Source organism: Battus philenor, unplaced genomic scaffold, assembly GCF_028537555.1.
Source record: "Battus philenor isolate CCGP_79_NKW_IND1 unplaced genomic scaffold, ilBatPhil1.0.hap1 SCAF_17, whole genome shotgun sequence".
Taxonomy (NCBI): domain Eukaryota; kingdom Metazoa; phylum Arthropoda; class Insecta; order Lepidoptera; family Papilionidae; genus Battus; species Battus philenor.
The window spans coordinates 199,499-221,106 of NW_027181679.1; the positions used below are offsets into that span (position 1 = coordinate 199,499).

The window sequence follows — 21,608 nt, forward strand, 5'->3', positions numbered from 1 at the left end:
AACTCGAAGCGTAAAACTTGCAATGTAAAACTCGAAGCGTGAAACTTGCAGTATAAAACTTGCAGTCTAAAACTTGCAGTCTAAAACTCGCAGTATTAACTTTGCAGTATAAAGGTAGCAGTATCAAAGTCGCAGCGTAAAACTCGCAATGTAAACTTTGCAGTCTAAAACTCGCACCTGTGAATAAATGTGTGTTATGATATACATATATAAGTATATGTACAATTTGCTCCGCTGACAGTAAACCCGGAGATGGCTTGCGATAAAGTAAGGGCAGAAACCGAAAGCAGTTGAGGTGATTGTTTACTGTCAGAACGGAGTTACAAAATGTAAAGCATGTAAAACAATAATAGGAGAGATAAACAAATAAGCAAATTGAAAAGTAATAATGAATACATAATGATGGAACTATGGACACAGACAAAATGTTGAGCTCTTACTTATAGATAAATGCTACTTAATAATGATGTCTTTATAATATTTGTTCAACACTTACCCCTTGGGGTGCGAGACGATGTAAAGGTTGTGGCGTGAATTAAATGATGCCCGGAGAATGAATAGGACCAAGGCGTCAATTTATAACGTAAATTCTAATTGGCCCCGGCGCGTATGAAGACACATAGGTGGTGAACGCAACCGACACAAAAAGTGTGCGTCGGTGCGTGAGACGACACCTAGCTAGTGAACGCGACCGAGGCCAGGATCCTTCTCCCTGGCAAATGTGAACTGCTGTCGCTGGTGCGCGGGCGCATAGGAATTTTTGTTATAAAAACAAAGATCCGTTAAACCAATAGCATGCTCCCACGACCCCACGCCACTTGAGACGTACCGTTACCCGCTAAGGGTTGAACAATTTTTTGCTGTATTGCGATTTATGAAAAGTTTCTCGTGATAATATTTTTTTGGTTAAAACTTTAACTAAGATTTATGGGACGTTAACTTGCAACACATTTTCACATAACTAAAACTTTGATACGATTAGACTTTCCTAGCGTGACGAAAGATGGCGCAGCGTGTGGCATTACAAAGATGAAAAAATAGTCATCACAGATAACAAAGGACATACTCGAGATAATATGCAGAGCTAACTTTTTAAGGAAGCGAAAGCATCTGGTTCTGCGGATGGGCACAGAATTTTTGTCAGAATTAATTAAAACCCCAAAACCGTGTACTTTACCAGGTATGTAATTAAATCATTATTAAAATCTACAGCTGTCGCGTGGCGTTCAGCGGCATGGTACATAAAGTGGCAGACTTTAAACAGAAAGCTGTTAAGGCACCGGGCAAACGGCATTCGCGCATGATCAACAAAATGATCGTGAGGTAGATTCGGTCTCTGGCAGCAACTAGTAAAGCAAGTACTAAAAGGTGTGATAAACTGCGACACGGTGGTGAAGGGAATAAAACAAAGCACAAAATTGCAAATGTCTACTGGTAATAAAATTATATAATATCAATAAAAACATGAATCGACCGTAACAATTAAATTAGGAATCATTTGAAGTAAAACTACGCGGTATGTACAGCCCGTCGCGCACGCAGCGCCGCCACAGCGGTTAGTTTGTGTTCAGTTTATTAGTTTGGAATTAAAACAGTGCGAGTGTGTAACAAGTAGCACTCATTCATTCATTGCAGCCGCGCAACAAGACGAGCATAGAATAAATTGATCGAGTCAGTTGCAGCGGGTGGCGCGGACAGCCGGTCATTGCGGCGCCATGTTGAACAGCATCTTGAGGTCCTCGATGGAGAGCTTAGAGGCGTTGGTGTGACGCGCGCCGGTGAGCACGTTGTCGGCCAGCTCCAGCTTGACCTGCTGCAGCTTCCGGATGCTCTGTTCCACCGTGTCCACGCACATGAACCTGCACAAGCGCCGCTCGATACATATAGTACATACTACAGTCATATTAACTACCAGTGGGGAGGTCCCCCTTGGGAAACCAACTAGGTGGACTTCAACACCGGTTTGAGGAAGTCGTGCCGTAATTAAAAGAGCATCGAACTGATGAACAGCCTATACCACATCTCACCATGATGAACGGAATTCTTATGTTTTAGGGCTGTGACATAAAAATAATTTCGTTCACTTTAAGAATGCAGGAAATTTTCAATTGTATTTATTTATCATAGGTACCCAGCGGCGGGTCAGCAGCAGGTCAGCGGTAGAGGACTGCGATTGTTAGCATACAATCTTATATAATTCACATTTTGAGCAATACTCATACATGATTGCTACAGCACACAAACAAGTTTCCAGAGCAAGGGCAGCAGCGTCCTCTGCGTGCCATGATACCACACTGCGATCGCCAACGCGCCTCCCAAGCGTGGCGATTAAGGTATATACCTTCATAGATATGGGAGATATGGGGAAGGCCTATGTCCATGGGCTGAAGCGACGCCGACGTCCATGCACAGTAGCCAGGTTGAATAGTTTATGATTATAAAGTGTCAAACCAGATAGCACACAGGGCGTGGCCGGGCCCGCGGACAATCATAATTCTCTACAATGTTTAAGCAAACGAACTGTAAGGTTGTATTGAACTCCGGGTTACAACGCGTAAATTTAATACAAATATTGAAATTATTATGAACTTGGTATCGTTTCCAGTTATCATTTGTGTTTGTCTAGAGAAGATTGAATGGAGTATTCAATGATGATATAATCTGATGATGAAAAGTGATAACAAAAATTTAAATTAGTTTGTAGTGTTCTCATATCTGAACGCATCCAGAGCGCTCGCAGCGGTATTTTAAATAAAACGTTGTTATCACAGAGGCAATCAGTTTTCCAGGCCAAATGATCACAATGATTAAATAAGTGATCTGTATGATAAATTGGAAAATGAGTCGAATTATTGAATGACTATGCAGTTTCTGTTGGGCAAAGTGGCCGTTCATGCGAGTATATTTACAGGATGATTGGTTACTTGTATAAAAGTCTTAACAGCTTGAACGTATGGATACCTACTATTGCAGCAAAAAAATTTAAATCATTTACACGTATTTCGATGTTATTTATTATTTCTGAAGCCACTGATTTTGGAGCGTGTACTTAATCAACAGCAAATCAGCTGTTCCTTTTCAAAGCTCCTTTCCTTCTAAATTCCTCATCAAAGCTTTTACTTCTATAACCAATCACCCTGTATGTAGGGCAGGGGCTGTGGGCGGGGCGTGGGAAGGGGCGTGGGCGGGCGATGTGAAGTTACCGGTATATGTGCACCCGCCGGTGCTGGCCGACGCGGTACACACGGTCCTGCGCCTGCTGCTCCAGCTGCGGGTTCCAGTGCGGGTCCAGCAGCAGCAGGTGGTTGGCGCCGCAGAGGTTAAGCCCCACGCCGCCCGCCGTCAGCGACAGCAGCATCACCTGCAATCACCTCGCTCAGCTCACACCTCACTCTTCAAACACTCATTGAATATCAGCAACCACCTTTTGGCCCACTGTCCCGCGTTCGGAAGACTGCGTGCGGAATCCGAAAGCGAGATAGGCAAAAAGATTGAGGAGGAGAATATCGCGGCCATTGCAAGGAGAAGAGGAAAGAGAATCCTTCCCCAGCCACTGCAGGAAGGTTGTTAAAAATGCAATAGATAAAAATAAAAGACTCAAATATTGCTAGAAATTAAATAAAGTAACCAAGCAATAAAATAAAAAAGATAATAAATTAAAAAAATTGTGATAAATATATCGATAATCTAATTAAATGCTGTATAAAAATGTTATAAAAATAAAATTGTAAACAAAGAAACCTAGAATGTAGTGGTTGAGGATGGATGTATGGCGAATGGAACGGAAGAGAAAGACAGAAAATAGTGAAACGAAAGAAGTAGAAAGACAGATCATGTGACGAATGAAAGAAGCCATAAAAAAAAGAATATCAGCAAATTAATTGCAAAAGGTTTTTTTTTAATCCACCTGTTAATTCTTCTTCCAAGAAATGGTAGCATGTTGCACCGGCTGTCGCGTTATATATTTAACAAAATATTTCCACTATTCGCACTTACGATTAATCAAAAAACAAACAAAAACTTTCTCACGTAATGTGCTGTACTTACACAAGCGAAGCTATTTACTACACTGCGTGCATCTTGTTTTCGTTCGAGATCTCTTTTATACATTATTTTCGTCCGCGTTCAAAACGCACTTAATCCCACAGAATGTTGAATAGTTTATGAAAGGTTGAGATGAATAGCAAGCTAGTCCAATGAGAAACTTAATTTATTTGTGTTTGGTTTATGTTTTGTGTGTGTGTGTGTGTTTGCGCGTGTGTGCGCGTGTGTGCACGTGTGTGCGCGTGCGTGCGTGCGTGTGTGTGTGTGTGTGCATATTTGTGTGCGTGGTGCACTCACGCGCACGGGCGAGGCGGGGTCGTTGAGCGCGGCGACGAGCGGCGCGCGCGCCGGCACGGGCACGTCGCCGCACAGCGTGACGCAGCGCACGCGCGCGCGCTGCAGCTCGCGCTCCACCAGCCGCAGCACGCCCGTCCACTGCGACACCACCACCGCCTTCTCGCCTGCAGCCGCGCCCTCATCGTTGTTTATATATCAAATTATCAAGCTTTCGTCAATAAACAGTCATAATCTTTGGAACTCTAAGTCGTCCACTGCTGGACATAAGCCTTCCTCAAAGTATTCCTTCGTTTGTCAATAGTATTTATTTAACACATTAATTTGAGTGTTGCTAATTAAAACATGTAAAAACAGTTCTATTCAACACACTGTTTCATTCGGCAGCAACATAAATTCTATTCACTTCACAAAATTAACATGTTAACATTTACTCCAAGCTTATTGCGGCGCCGTAAGTTTTCTCTTACATCGTTTTCCCAAGTGAATGTATCAATAGCTTATTACGCTATACCCCATACAAGTCAAATTGACAGTACGCATGATATATCAAAAAATATATACGGTTAAATTACAATTACAACTGATGGTCATTTCGACCGAAAGGTTTTAGAGCGGCGAGTACGACCCGATAGATGGGACTTAGGTATGCCGAAGTGGATCTGCGACATGTTAAGGTGGCTGGATACAGAAGTCTAATTAAAATATTGAGGAGATGAGAAAATAAGTAGATGGCCGTAACAGTGAAGCGTCGGACGGGTGAGGAACTGACCGGCATTGGGGAACACGTTCTCTTTCAGGCAGGTCATGACGGCCGCGATCTTGGAGGAGAGCCGGTCGAGAGAGAACACGGGGTTGTTCCGCGCCAGCACCGAGCGCACCGCCTCCGCCGCCGTGCTGCCCTCCTCCGCCTTGTCCTCCTCCTCGGCGTCGTCGCGCGCGCCACTCTGCCCACCGTCAGTACGCATTGTACAATTCTTAACGCTTTATTAAAAAAATTACTTGCCTTTCACCGGCGCAACTTCTAATCCGGTTCATAAAGTTACTCCTAACGTTTATACATAACTTAACTTCGAGATACATTATTAGTCCCGACATTGGATATTTTCAACATCATTTAGTAATGGCGAGAGCAGTAAACTGAGTTATTCAAATGTTACAATGATAGTTTATTGTAACCAATAGCTCAGATAATGTGAGTTTACCGCCAACTTGTATTGGTGGTCTGAAGGTGTGATCAAAGATCAGAACACGGTACGTTTATGTCGAAGTTTTATAATAACTACTTGATTTCAGCAGGTCGAGTTCGGAGCGAGCTAGCCGAAAGTGATATTAAGTGTGGCAGGCGGCGGTACCTTCCGTTTGCTCTGCTTATCTTCGAGCACGAGCTTGTTCAGCTCGTCGAGCAGATCATTCTCGGGGCTGTCGGCGTTAAGTTCGTCCGCGGGCACGTCGTCATCGGTGAGCATGGCCGCTATGAGCCCACAATGGCAGCACACTTGACGCAGCCGCAGCAACAGCACCAGGATCTCGTGGGACTTTACCGGCTTCGCGCCTGAAGCAAGCGTGCGCATGACACAAGTTCATTAGTTTCAGAAACACCCACAAATTCGTAGTCGCGCATAATCTAACTTGCCTTTGATTTGAAATGAGAGTCTTGCCTTGCACGGCTATAGATAAGAGAACCGTCGCGCCACAGAAGAGCTGGATTCTACTTCTTACTTATTTAATATCAAACCAGAAAGAGAAAAGAAATATCAAGTAGCTCACCAGTTAATGATAACTCTTAATAAATATCAAGTTACCGGTAACAATGTGTTAAACGTGACAGCAAAAGTTATACCTTGCAGCTTGACCATGCGCTTGTGCATCTCAGCGTAGGCGGTGTCCTCGACGTCAGCGCGCTTCTCCGCGCGCTGCTGCAGGAACTGCCCGAACAGCGTCTTGGAGAACACGAGCAGCTGCGACACGCGACACGAGGTTAGACATGGCCCGGCGACCACTTGACACAAATCAGAAAGAATAGGAGCACCAGTGGTCACTTCTGAGACGCTGCCACCTCATTCATTCATAGTATTATTCAAAATCCAGGCTACATAGGAACTGTAATTTTTCAAATTTCATTTATAAACAGGAGCTGTCCTGTTCCTGTCCGACTCTGAGATCAACATTCCGAGCTGGTGGTAGCTTACTGTTAATAATATTAAAATACTCGACAATTTAAAAGCGCACGTCGACGCCTACTTGAATAAAGTTAATATGAATTTGAATCCAATGGCGCTCCTCTCTAACACATATTCACAGGTTAGTTACTACGTAGCCTATTCAGTCCTATTAGATATTTATGCACTAGCTCCGTGTCCAGCGGTGAACGTCCTGCGACTGAAATGATGATTGAATGAGGCGGCGGTTCTCTTGTCTCAGTAATATCGAAAGATCGTAGGACTTCGAATCGGAATCAACTAGAACACGGCAATACCAACGCGCGATACGTGTTTATACGAGCCAACTTGAAAAAATTACCTTATTTTTATAGCTAAACATAACATAGTTCCATCAGGGAAAGATGATATATTGTCTTGTGGGATATTGGTGATACAGACCTATGTCTTTCCTGATGGTGGCGCACACAGCGAGTTATGCCACCCAGTGAGTAAAAAACTACATGATTTGTTTCACTAAGAGCTGGCGGTCGAACCTTCTGGTAAACGTTCATCTCGTCGCGGGAGAGCGCGACCTCCCGCTCATGCAGCTCGCGCTCGGGCAGGCAGGTGAGCTGGCCGCGCTCCTGCAGCTGCTGCTTGGTGCGGCGCAGCATGATGCAGCGCATGATGGTGCTCAGCCGCTCCTGCCCGCCGAGACTCTTGTTGTCGATCCACTTCTTCCACATCTGTCAATTACCAAGTATGAATTGTAAACTTGATATTGGTGATGAGATGCATTTTAAGCAGTACCTGCTTCATCACCATACTTCCTCCAAAGCGTTGACTAGTAAACATAACAATTAATGTAAAGAAGAAAAAAAATGCTAAACTTGTATATCACATATGAACCTTATTAGCTATCACCTTCATTACAGGGTTTTATCTGTTTACGCCTTAACTTGGCAGATTTTTTTTAATATTACATTAATATTCATACCGCTTGACTTTTAAGACCCAAGGATGCCAACAGAAAAACTGAACAAGTGTTCAAAAATTAAGAAATTATCTAAACATTCACATACAAATGATTACTTTGCGTTCAAATTTGATGCCACTATTTTTATTTAATTCTGATGTATCTCTACAGATACATTATCAAGAAAAGGGTTACTGCGGTTGCTATAGCGTTTAAAATGTCGGTGAGCAGTGATGGTATTATTAAGTACTGCCAACAAAATTAAAAATATAACATATAAACACAGAGACAAAAAAAACACACGACTAGTTCTGATTTAAATGGCAATGCATTGGATGAATAAAAATAAAGAATTTTTGAAAATATCCGATTAACATTTAATCTATTTAACAACAAAATTAGATTAATTATAAAGTATGCAGGTTATTATTACTAATATTTTATTTCAATGAAATGATTGTGGTAATTATTTAACTTATTTATAATCATAGACAATTGATTAAAAACAGTTGACAGGTGAGGAATGAGAGAGCGCCTTTCCCCATCAGCGCGACAAGGATGGACTAGCAGCACAGGACCAGACCGCCGGGGAGCGCGTGACGGTGCTCTTAAACCTGAACGTTGGCAACTCGAACAATCTCATATTTATTTTCTGACAATTCGTATAAACGCATCATGTTTAGTGTGACTATAAGAGATTTTATATTTATGTGGTTTAATCAATCTTGATATGATATTTCTAGTAGTGTATTTATGGTGAGTCAATTGTTTTTTATTATCAGTTTCAATTGACTACATTGAAGTCTATGTTGTATTTTATGACTCGTTCACTAGACAACACAACAAATTTCTAGGTCAGTTCTTATATACCAATTATAAAGCAAAATTGTAGCTGAGACCTGTTTAAAGGCAAGTACTTCGAAGTACAAACTTATGTAAGTTAACTTTTGTAACTTAGGTAAGTCCATATAAAGTCTCGCTGCCGCAGTGACTAAGGGCTCACCGGCAGGTCGTCGAAGGGCGAGCAGCCGAGGAAGCGCAGCAGCGCGAAGAGGTCCAAGTCGCGGTTGTGCAGCGGCGTGCCCGTCAGCGCCCAGCGCCGCCGCGCCGCCAGCCGCGCCGGCAGCACGGCGCCCGCCGTGGCGCTCTTGTGGTTGCGAACCGCGTGCGCCTCGTCCAGGATGACGCGCCGCCAGCGCACGCGGCACAGCGCGCCCTTCTGCAACACCCGCCACTTCGCATCGCGCCCGTAGCCTCGCTTCTACGGATCTCCTCATCCCTGATTCGATCTCGCAGCAAACATAGCATTCTGGCGTGAAACTTTTTGAGTGACCACATTTTGGATCCAAAGGTCATTGCCGGCGACAAACACTAATCAAAGACCTTCGTCTTCAGACATAACGGTATTCAGGATATTCCCGCGAACACACTAGATGTGCTTCTAAACTACATCATATAAATGTAGTTTACTGTTAGATGTTCATACTCGCATCGAACGAGTTCCCCTTAGTTGTGACTCAGGTATATATTGAGCCACCTCTCCCTGTTCTTAAATTATTGTTGTTTTTTATCTAGACTTTCAGGGCGCAGTTGGAACACTCGTAGTTTTAATTTGATGATGAGATGTTATATTTATAGGATGTTGTTTATAGGTTCATAAACAGTTTTACTTTTGAATTGGCAATTTACTTTAGAGGCATTAGTTTCCAGGCTACACTTTGCCACTCTGAACTTCACCGGGACCCTTTTAGGAGGCTCAGGGCGAGCTGTTACAAAAATTTTAAACTGGATTAAGTGGCTGAACCCTAGCCTGGACCTTTACCACATAGAATGCAAGAAACAGATGTAATGGCTTCCTAGAGGCAACCTTGGCTTTGGCTATGTTCAAGAGTTCCAAACCTTGATTATTTGATTACTGTAACCTCAAAAACCATCTAAAAAGAGCTGATCGGGTGGCGGTACCTTCTCGGCCTCGCGGAGCAGGATGTTGTAGGTGGTGAGGACGAGGTCGTGCGAGGCCAGGCGGTGCGGCTGCAGCGCGCGCGAGGCGCCGTGGTGCAGGCACACGGATATCCGGTGCGGCCGGCAGTGCTTCTGCACCTCCTCCGCCCACTGCTGCATCAGCGACGCCGGGCACACCACCAGCGTGCCGCCGCGCACCACTGATGACAACAACCAACATTAGCTGACGCCACCGAACAACTTTGACCAGGCAAGTAGAAGGAAAATCTAATGATTGATAATGGGTTCAAAACTCGAAGCTTTCAATAAAGAAATATGTCTTTGTCCAGCTGCTTGCTTTAGTAAAGCTACTGCTTTTGCAAATTCAATGTCAAGTATTTGTCAGTGGATAAATTTGATAAACCAACCTTGGTTCATATTTACATCAGAGTTAACATATTAGGAGATAAGAGTCAGCAATATGACAATGAAAATAGTAATAGATTTCTTCTTGCAGAAGTGACGTAAAAAAATAAGTTTTATTTTTTAGTAAATTGATTTAACAACTGTCCATTCTAGTTAAGAATGCAGTGAAACATTGCCTGCCAACCTGACCACACCCTGTAACCAATTCAGAAACTAATATACTTATAAAAACATCTATTGTTAAGATGCCATATGTATATGTATGTATATGTTGTATATAAGTATGTATTGTAAAGATACAAACAATGAAATATAAGATGAGAGCTAAGTTCTACCAACGGCTTGTTAACTGTTCACACCATATGGCTGCCCAAAATTTTACATTGGCAAACTATGCCAAACATGTAGAGGATGATAGATGACACCTTGAAGCTGCATTAACGGATACAGCTGTGTGAGAAGGGAGTGGCTTCCCTGAAAGCAACCCCTATCCTGACATGCTCAGCTGCTATGGTCACCGGACTAACTGTGAATTGTATCCCGGATGAAATTAGTACGCAAACAATATAATTGTGGAAGCTTGTAGTAAGCTGTTATATTTGTTTTTCTAAATAAAATTGTTTGGTTAACAGGCGAGGCCATAAAGAGATGATGGGAAGGTGTGGGACTCTATCAGAGCCACGATCAGAGTTTCCGGCGCTGAGCGGTCGGGCGGGTAGCTGCAGCAAGGATGCTCACAGGAGGTGCCGCTGCGCCCCGTCTCCTCGTCGTCGTCGGTGTCTCCGTCCTTGTCGGCAGCGATCAGTGCTATCATGGTGAGCGTCTTGCCCAGCCCCATGTCGTCCGCTGCAAGTGCAATGCGCTGCTATAAAAGCTTGCCTTCAACGTGTCGACACATAAATACAAAAAATTATATTAATAATGCTAGCGGTTAATTTAAAGCTAATTTGTAGAACTGACCTGAGAACTGAACTATATACAATTGAGCTATATATATTTATATACATTCAACCTTTTAAAAGTAGGTAGTAAAAGCTACCTATTTTCAACCTAGGTATGTATTAAAATAATTTAATATTTTTTGTCACAAACAATTTTAAATATTAATCCTCCACATGCGGATTACGGTTGGCGGAACGATGCCGTATCGAGATAAGGAAACATCGACGAACCTGACAAATCATTAAAAATATTAGTATTATTGGTCTCTTTGTAATATTAAAATAACCGCTCATGCATAACATGCACGTGAATATGAATTTATATACAGTTTATATAACAGATTTTTGTCTTTTTATTTCAATTTTTTGACACAATTTACACTGGCAGGTAGATGATGCAAAAAGTGACTTAGTGAAGCCCTTTATTTTAGAAAAATTCTTATAATTAAATTAAAACACGGACAAAGTCGCGGGCTTGGCTAGTAAAAAATATACTCCGGATGAAAACTCGAACATTATTATGCTCCCATGATAAAGGCTTTGTTAAGTGTTGGTATCTATAATAAACCTGTTTTTTCAAGAGCGGGTATACGAAGGTGTTACATCGTCATATCAGTCGACAGGCGCCCCCGCTGCAAGGCATAGGCCTCCCCCAAATATCGACGCGGTGATCTTGCGCTCCCGCCCACCGCCGCCTCTACCAACTCGAGAACCTCTGCACCAACGTCTCAGAGAGAGATACAGAGATAGATAGTTCTCTATACTAAAAGAAATTAAACTCTGTGTGAAGTAAACCGCGACATTATTCCTTACGGAACACTGTCATGGAATGCTTGTATTGTCAAAGTTACATGACTATTTATAAACTTCCGGGAAGTATGTTAGGTGCACCTAGGTAGCTTCATAGGTGTTTGCCACTTTTCAAACAAAAAAAATTAAAGTGGTATGATAATATGTTGGTCCGGACCGAGGATGCCGCCGGGCGGACGTTGCGTCTCCCGCCAGCGCAGCCAGGCCAGCGCGTGCAGCTGGTGCGGCATCAGCTTCGTGGTGAGCGCAGCAGGAGGCTCCGCTTGCGCGGTCTCCGGAGGCCGCGACGCAAGCGCCTCGTGCAGGTCGCGCAGCCGCTCCAGGATCAGGTTGCGCTCCGCCATGTGCGTCGCCATCGCTGCTCAATTGCGTTATTTATATTTATAATGCATCGCCAACAAAATTTGTCTTAAATTGCAATATTATTGACAGACAACCACCACATGCTGATATTTAGTCGTGGTTTCGGCCCATAGCCGCCCACTGCCAGGCATAGGCCTCGCCAAAAGATATCTATGGAACCGCTGTATTGTTTTATGGTGCGCAAAGTATGCCGCTGCCCATCCTCTAGAATTATGTTTGTGAGCAGTGGCAATCCTATATAATTAATCCACAAATTGTGAATTATATAACATTGCATCCCGGAAATAGAACCCGCGATCTACGATCGCAAGTCTCTACTGCTTGACGACCACTGTTCATAAATTAGCAGGCAAATATAATTCTATAGTTAACTATTTTATATATGTATATATATATATAATATTACGGTACTAGGCCATCAGGACATTTTGAGTCAGGATTTAAGAAAAGAGAGCCTTAGGCATAGCGAGAAGTTCTCAATCCTTAATTACTCATGACTGTTCCATACGGAACGCCATTACCGAACATATGTATTTATTTGTTTCATGGACACATGGAATATTGTCATGGAAAGTTCTGATTTCTCTTATAGTTCTATTGTCTATTCCATCATTCGTAAACAAGACGAATATTTTCGCGGCCGTAGGGATTGAACAAAAGTGGCAGTTAATATAGAATAATGAAATTGCATGAATGGTGGTGATATGTAATTGATGATAGTGGACGCAAGTGTCGAGTAGAACGTATAGTGCACCTTGCTTGCCGAACATCCGCGGCTGCACGTTGTCGCTGGCCTTCTTTATGTCATCCCAGGTGAGACCCTTGTCCTCTTCGATCTTGACGCCGTTAACGACGATGGGCTCATCTGAAAAAAATAATTATTGTTTACTTTCTGTGCAGATTTTGTACAGACAGAAGTTATTGGCTTATTGCATTTCAATACCTCCAGAATGTTCATTTTATATGAGATGGTCGGATATAATTGTAGAATTTTTAAAGATATTTGTTCATAATCGTGCTATACATTCGCCTCTTTACAACTTTTACACCTAGACACAATCATCTTGTATATATCAATAAGTTAATTATTTTGGCTCAGTTTCTTGTTGTAACCAGAAACCCATAACAAAAATAGCCTCCAAAATGTTTCGTTAGCTAATAAATTTTTGCAAAAGCCACGCTTACCCGGTTCAACGATCATGGCGGCCACCTTGTCACCCTGCCGGCGCACCTCCTCCTCGAGCGCCGAGAGCCGCTCCACCAGCTTGGCTCCGCCGTCGGGCAGCATGTCCTCGTCCATGTTGTCTAGGAGGTGCTGCAAGCCCAGGCCCATCAGTAACGATGTCCACATAAACACTCCAAACATACTTAATTCCGACGCGACCTTTCATTCATTTATCGCCCTGAGAAGAATTCCAATATATCTCAATTTTGCATCAAATTGAGCGCCCTTGTTTTGACGTCCTTCAACTTAAAATACGGCCAGGAATCTTCCAAGCGCATCTTGATCAAAGATATGACAAAAAAGTCCGGTTTTATATTTGTGACCAGTTTCGCAAACTTTGTAAGAAAATGTACCGTTTTTAATTTGTTATTTTAATACACAAATTTTAATGCAACATAACCAAAATGTGTTTTGAAACAAGAACAAAACTTGTTGAGACACTGTTACAGGATTTATTACTAGTTTTAAATACATTTTTTGAATCATTTTGAGATTAGGTTTAAATGACATTTGGCAATCACATTGTCGCTGGGTTTGGGGCGGCAAAGCTCACAGCCTAGAGTTCATTGAAATAAATAAGTTCAAGGAGATCCCACACGTACGATCCTTCGATGCAGTCTAGTTATTAAATAACTTTTGCAGACATTCTATGGTACGATTGACCGTATGGGCTTCCGAAAGGGAACCGCGACTTAGGCTACCCCCTGATTAATCATTGGTTGGGTTGCTAGTAGTTCATTGACGATAAAAAGTTACTGAAGTGGCAGGAGGCAGACCACTTGGTGGATTCTGGAGTGAAGACTACGGATCGGCAAGCGGAGGGTAGGTTGTCCGCCCTTAAAATAGACTGGCAACTCTATGGTTGTCGAAAGACGCCGTACGCAAGCCCCTGTCAAATGATCCCAACAGAGATCGTCCAACGGTGGACTTCTTAGGGTCAAATTGATGATGATGATAATTTGTATGAAAAGTGTATTAGTGTTTCAATCATTTTTATAACGCCTGTACTTTGTTTCAGTTAATATTCCACATTGAGCTTGTGTTCGATAAACTACGGGAATGTTTCCGACGCGAGCGGAAAACACTGACCCTGATGCTGAGCAGGTCCTCCCGCAACCCTTCCAGCTTGCGCAGCTCGGTATCGCGCACGTGCTGCTTCACGTACACCACGCGGGCAGGGTGGCTTGGCGGCAACAAGTATTGCTTCATGTCGCCGGATACCTTCTGGGATGATTTCTTCCCTGAGATTCTGGGTGATTTCTTGTCTTCTTTTATCTGTAAAAACAAATTTATTTTTTATTTTTAACCAGGTATTTTGGTACATTTTTTTAAATATTTATTTACGTGTATATTTCGTTAAAATATTTGTTTTGTTTAGGTATTAGGCAATAGGACCGATAGGAAAAGGTATTTAATCAGCGCCTTCCGGCGGCCTCAACGAGGTCAACTGTCCCTCTCGTGTGAACGTGCTGCGTTACACGAGCCGGTCCGCTGTTTCCACTCTTAAAGCTCAAGGCCCGGGATCAACTGCTCTGCCCGTTATATAACCCAAAAACTGCCAAATGAACTAATCCAGTACAAACTTACCACTTTAGACATGGTAGTCACTTTTCAATGAACAACTACCACTTATATTGATCTTAAATTATATTAACAATAACAAAGTTTGTGATTATAAATTACATATCCGATTAAAACTCCGCTACTCTTGCGCGACCCGCGCGCTACTGACGTCTAGCCGTGTTGTAGGTACTTGGCAATTTGTTGATGACAGGAGACAGAAGTAAAACGATTGCGTGAAACGCACAACCTACCCGCACAGTTAAAAACGGACAGTTAAGGCATAGTAACCCTGTCACACTAAACCAGTGATTCCCAAAGTGGTCTATATCGACCCCTAGGGGTCTATGACAAGCTGCAAGGGGTTTACGTCAGCAAAAAGAAATTTGGGGGTCCATGAAATGAAAATGGGCGTCCACGATAGTGGATCTCAACACATACACTGATAGAACCTATTTACTTACATCATACTATCTTATAATATCAAAACGGATTGAATTGACGCCAAATGTTGATAATTTATTATTAAAGCATCAGGTTCATCCTTCTCACTAAAAATATTGACTTATTGCTTATGTTATTTTCTTTATAGTTTATTTTATGTTTATTTAATGTTACGTATATGTTACATAACAGATACAAAATTTTATTTTGAGTAGTTTTAATTTAAATTCAATTAATAAATGTATAAATTACCATGTGTTTTTACTTTAAGTTTTTAACACTAAACTTCACTACAGATAGTAATTTACAGGAAATCAATATCAGGTAAGTGGGTCTACCCAACACGGAAAAACATGGCAAGGGGTCTACGACACAAAAAATTTGAGGAACTCTGCACTAAACGGTACGGCTGACCTGCAGGCACAAGACTGATGTGATGATTTGAAATTTCATTATGAACTACATTTAAAATTTAAATTCTGTAATTTTAAAATAACTTATGAAATAGAGCAATATAAACGCGAAATTTTAAAATAACAGAAAACAGCCGAACTTACGCTGCAAATGTCAACACACACAACTATTCAACATCCACTGTTTTTTATCGAAAATCTCTTTAATTTTTGCTGGTGCCCAAGTGGCATTTGAAGATTCTATAAGTGGAGCAGGGTGCAGAGGGCGCTTAGCCACCTAGGTTTTTTGACATCTAATGGCACGTGTAGCTTACATGGAATTTCTAGGCGATAAGACTCCTCAGTCACCGAACAAATATACCTGTCAATGGCCATTGTTTTACCCCATAGACACCAATTGGCCAAACACAGACTCTATGTTTAGCCAATTGGTGAAACAACTCCTGAAGATGCCCCGAGAAGGGGTGCAACACGTGTTGAGTGATTTAACGGTGGTAGTTGTGTAGTTCGCATTGTTTGCCGCATGCGTATTTATCAGCGGGCTAGCGGGATGTGCGCTTTGTTGCACGACTGCTACTGCATGTGCGGAAGTGGCAAAATATTGGTTCTTTTCTTACTTAGGATCGACTTCCGCAAAATAATGCCTGATTCCATTAAATAAAAAAGTTTAAATATCAGCCTGGTCTGGATAAAGTCGGATCATTCTTCCTTCCTTCCCTTTACCATTCTGAACTTCTGAGAGACCACTCTTTGATATTATGTTAATGTACATTTTTACTGCATTCATCGACCACAGTCTCCATCTACCTTCAGTATATTTATCAGGTATGTCGAGGTTGTGTATATCCGATATTTGTCACTGGCTGGTTTGCTGGAACTTGTTGGCAACATTGCGGACACCAATATTACCTCGCAACTGCTGACTTTGTCCAGCCTTATTACGCCGAAGATTTCACTTCGGTGTTTCCATCGTTGCTAGTTGTGGTACCGTTTAAATGTTTCCTTGTAAGAGTTGTATTCTTGTGAATTATAAAAGAAATAAGAGTACACTCACCTCGTAGTCGTCGTCGCTGCTCAGCGCGATCACCTCCGGTTTAGAATCAATGATAGTTACGTCGTCGTCGATGACGGTCTTTCTGTAACCCTGCTCGTTTCCCGTCAGCCCCTGCACCACTCTGGTCTCCGTGGAGTTGCGTCTGTTCCCCGTCAAGTCGTACACCACCACGGAATTATTTACTTTCTCATCGCGTTCATTTTGTGCCGCCTTGTGGCTGCTGTCATTAGATTTAGATGACACGTTGAGTTCGTTAGTAACGTCCTTCAGAGGGCTCATGAACGGAGAACAAGTCAAAGCAGAGGAGTTATTGTGAACATTGTCTAAGGATTTCTTCGGAGTCTTCAAAGATACGCTGACGTCTGGCAGGTCTACCAGGCCGCTGCCGGCGGAGTCAGGTCGCGATGAGTTCTGCAAATAAACAAAAACTTTAAAAGAAATCCTTGGTCAAGAACACGAAAATAATAGAAATATGTAGAAGAAATAGATATTAAATAATTTTTATAATGATTTTTACACATGTAATAAATATGCTTTAACAAGATATTATCTTCATTACACCAATTATTCTTGCTAGTAAATAGTACCTAAATAAAACATATTTTATAACGCTCTAAACCATGGGTAAATTTACCCTGGTTATTTTATAGCCACATGTGCTTACTCCAAGCTTGATTTTGAATTGCATCACTCAAATCTCTGATTTAGCATAAATAAGTACAGTGTATTCTTAATATTAAAATTCTACTGAAGGTGTGTAAATGTCACAAACATAGACTCAAAGTGAACATTGAATTATAAGTAATAAATTTTCTATGCCTATGATTAAGGTGCACTATCAATATATAACATATACAAATGCTATCTCATCGTGTTTGCTTTGCATTGCTTTCAGTAGACTTGGGTAGTCACAGCGATGATAGTGGTATTTACCAGCAGCACAACAGTTCTGTGGACTTAATTACTTAAGTAAGGAAAGGACCAATATTTAGCCACTTCCGCACATGCAGTGGTAGTTGTGCAACTAAGTGCACCGCCCGCCACGCTCAGTACTCTGTTTGGCAATCGGTGTAACATAGCTCCTGAAGATGCCTGTGGAGGTGTGAAACACGTGTTGAGTGATTTGACAGAGGCAGTTGTGTAATTCGCATTGTTTGCCGCATACGCATTTATCAGCGGGCTGGCGGGCGGTGCACTTTGTTGCACGACTACCACTGCATGTGCGGAAGTGGCTAAATATTGGCCCTTTTCTTACTTAGGATGGACATCCGCAAGGTAACGCCTGATTCTATTAAATATTTAATTACTTAAATTTACTTAATACAAAACATTCATTCATATTTAATGTGTTCATTGTAACACCAGTCATCAATGACTGACACCAGATTTTCTGATTAGTTTTCTCCGTTATCTGTGACAAATGTGGTCATACTTACGTCATCGGATTGAATGAAGTCAGAGTCATCACTCGCCGTGTCCTTGGGCACGAAACCCATGATGCTCATCCGAGTGGCGCGCGACATCACCATCTGGTCTTCATCCACTCCCTTATCATCTTCACTGGTGGCAGCATCATTTCCCTCATCACTACTACTAATTCTACCTTTATGCGGCTTACTGCAGCTTGTTACTTCTTTGCCATTGTCATATTTGTCATTTTCATCTTGACAGTCATTATCTGACTCATTATCACTACTATCTTCTATCTGTTCTTCACTACTATTCAGATTACTACTTACACTTTCTCTACTAACTGTGCTTTTTTCTGATGTATGTACAGTAATCTTTGCAGGCGTTTCCTTTAGGCAAGGGTTCTTTCTGTTTTGATTATGTTCATTCACTATGGAGTTCTCCGTGTCAGAGTCCATGAGTATCATGCGTTTTCTGTTCTTAAAGACATTGGGTCGACGCCGTGGAACTATTTCTGGAGACATTTCTGTTAACAATACATGCATAATTATAAAAAATTCAGATTTACTGGTTATCCTTACCTACATTACGAGCATTTGCAACTACATTATTAGTAGCTATCTATATAATAATGTTTTTTTTTAATAATTTTGTAATGGTAGTCCAGTGGTAAAGGACTAAGATTTGCGATTGTAGGTCACCGGACTAATTACCGCAATGCAATCTTATGTAATTCACACTTTGTGATTTAGTTATATGGGATAGCCACTGCTCACAAGTTTCCAGAGGATGGACAGTAATATCTTCTGCATACCATAATACCACACTGCATTAACCAACCAGAATGTCAAGCATGGTGATTCTGGTATATCTCCCTATAGATATTTATGGTAGAGATACACCATAATAGCCACAATCAACAATATAACAAAATAAGCAGTTTATGTAATATTTTTCCTGATAAAAAAAGATTTTGTGAATATTCAAACTTTCACAGAAATCCCTTTTTTTCTGTCCATGGTTAGAATCCAAATGGTTTATAGAAATCTATAGTAAATACATAACAGTGTATTTATTAATGTATTATCTCTATGAAACTTCAAACACAGTAGATAAATAAAAATTAACAACCATTATTGCTTGATTAATTCTCTAATAGTTAAGCTGTACTTGCACCTAGAAGAGTTACATTGACTGTGGGCTTCCTATTAACTAATTAAATTTTTATGAACAGTTTCTATAGACATTGATATTATATACTTAGGTAATGCACTTAAAAATACTTATTAGAATGTATTATATATACAAAACTCCAATATGTTTATTATCAAATCTAATAAACAACTAAGTTAATCACATAAATCAAAATGAATTTCTTCTAAACAACAATAAATCAACTTTTTACATTACCTTCATCAGAAGAACTGCTAACCACTTTCTTTACTATGTGGGATTGTCTTCTTGTCTCTTTTGTGTTGTTTTCTTTAAAAAAATGTATAAAACACATTATCATATAACTTGTAAAGCCATTACATAGATTGTGTACATATTTACAAGCAATCCAAAACAAAAAATTCAAGATTGTCTTAAAACAATTTAATTTAGTTAAACCTAGAGTAAATTTTAGCTATAAGTTTATAGCAGAAATTTCCAACAGTACCTAAAGAAGATGGGAAAATACAGCATCTAAAGAACAGCTGTAATTTTTCATAATTAGATAATGAATAACACAAATATTTTTTTTATTCTCTATTGTTACAGCCTGTAAAAGAAGTCAAACATTCAACTTAATGAGTAAGACTCTTTACAGAAGGATGATCCACTCAAAATACCAGGTTTACACAGACTGCATGTTTTACTCCTGATATATATAAAAGTATGTAGCCAGCCTAAGACATCTATTAAGAATTGTTGCTGTATATTTAAAATTTATCTTACTATATATTATTCTATAGTCATATATAATCATCAACACATCCTAAATTTAAATAAGTACAATAAAATGCAACAATGTAAAAGTGACTAAGTCACAAATAAAAGGTAATGGAAAGCAATTTATGTATATATATTTATAATCTTGGTCAATGTTTACCGTCGTCGCTGTTGTCTGAGCAAGCCGAAGTTGCAGCGCGACTTTTACCAATAAAACTTGAGGTGTTTGTTTTCTTCTCGTCATCATTAGTGTCATCTGCATGAAAAATGTATGTACATAAAAAGTTTCAATATAAATTTAGGTACGAGTATACAAGATAAACTGTTTACCTTCAGAAGTTGATTCTTCAGACTCTGCAATAAAAACGGTCTGGTTTTTAACGTGAGGTTTCCTTTTAGAAAGTAACGGTGTAGATAGTTTCACTAGAGACCCATTCGAACAGTCCTCAGTTAAGCTGTCGTCAATAATTTCTATGTCAGATTCATCGCCTGCACCCGTAGTGTCACGGTATTCAAAAAATGAACTTTCCATTGTTTATTATTTACTTTAAAATTATCACATAATCTTACATCAATACTTACTGTATTAAAAGTTTGTTTTGAATCTAAACAATTTGAAACTTCATTGTCGTTGGAGTGGACGTTTTGACAAAGCATTGCGTGATAATGAAATTTATTTGATTTAAATTTAAAAATACCAATACTATGAAATATTGTTAAAAAAATAGTCATATTTTATTAAAACAAAACTAAAATGAACAAAAAAGGTATCATGGGCACATACTCTGTACCGGTTAGAATGTATATAGAGTAGTTCAAACAGATTTTGTATTTATTTAAAAATAATGTTTTCGTCATATCAGTACAAATGATCAATTTATCTGAATTATTGCAGCATAAATTTGTACACATAAATAACATTAATATAATAATTTATAAAACATTTCTATTAAGAAGATGCACGAGTTAATATCACGCAAAGGACCATAGAATAACAATAAATATATGTTTTAATTGATTTAAAAATTATTTATGAAGCTAAACGCTTCACTAAAATGAGTTATTATAAATACATTTTACTTGTTATCACGAGTAATCTTAAACTATTAAATACATCTAGGACATTGGTTACTTGACAAAGCGTGGTTATCAATGGTCGCTTTTAGTAGCGAAGTTAATTTACTCTGTTTTTGACTATTTGAAATGGCAATACTATTAGCTTTTTCTTAGACAGGAGATTAAAAACTTTGTTATTATATAAATATAAATTCTAATGTAGTAGTAGCTTGATAGTTTAGAATTGTGATTCACTATCAAAGACTTGATATATGCTATAACACTGTCGAAATTTATTTAAAATCGTTCAGTTGGAAACCAGTATATTCTAGAACCCAAATTACATAAATATGACATTTACAAATTTAGTGTTGCTTATTCTTCTTAGAAGATTTTATCCATATAATGGGTAAATAATAACAGTAAACAAATGACTACATAAATTTCAAATTTGCTATCCAGATTTTTTATTGTTTAAATAAAACATAATTTTTTAATTTAATCTTAATGTTTCTTCTTCAGTCAGAAAAACTCGAGGTTCAGTATTTTTTTGTAAAAGGAACACTTGTAGTGAA

At 40.1% G+C, this 21,608-nt stretch overlaps 1 protein-coding gene across 1 annotated transcript; it reads right to left on the reverse strand.

The window, feature by feature from the left end:
• Nucleotides 1-1,432: 1,432 nt before the first annotated feature.
• Nucleotides 1,433-20,613, reverse strand: lds (lodestar). The gene is made up of 19 exons (XM_068763235.1): nucleotides 20,308-20,613; nucleotides 20,138-20,233; nucleotides 19,456-19,527; nucleotides 18,072-18,571; nucleotides 16,636-17,046; nucleotides 14,254-14,439; nucleotides 13,125-13,254; nucleotides 12,694-12,804; nucleotides 11,734-11,934; nucleotides 10,564-10,671; nucleotides 9,421-9,620; nucleotides 8,462-8,677; nucleotides 7,037-7,228; nucleotides 6,182-6,299; nucleotides 5,694-5,893; nucleotides 5,111-5,285; nucleotides 4,342-4,505; nucleotides 3,204-3,361; nucleotides 1,433-1,859 (listed from the first exon to the last, which is right to left on the reverse strand). Exons 1-19 carry the CDS (start codon nucleotides 20,507-20,509, stop codon nucleotides 1,703-1,705), a joined length of 3,597 nt encoding a protein of 1,198 aa, XP_068619336.1. The 5' UTR covers nucleotides 20,510-20,613; the 3' UTR covers nucleotides 1,433-1,702.
• Between the last annotated feature and the right edge of the window lie 995 nt (nucleotides 20,614-21,608).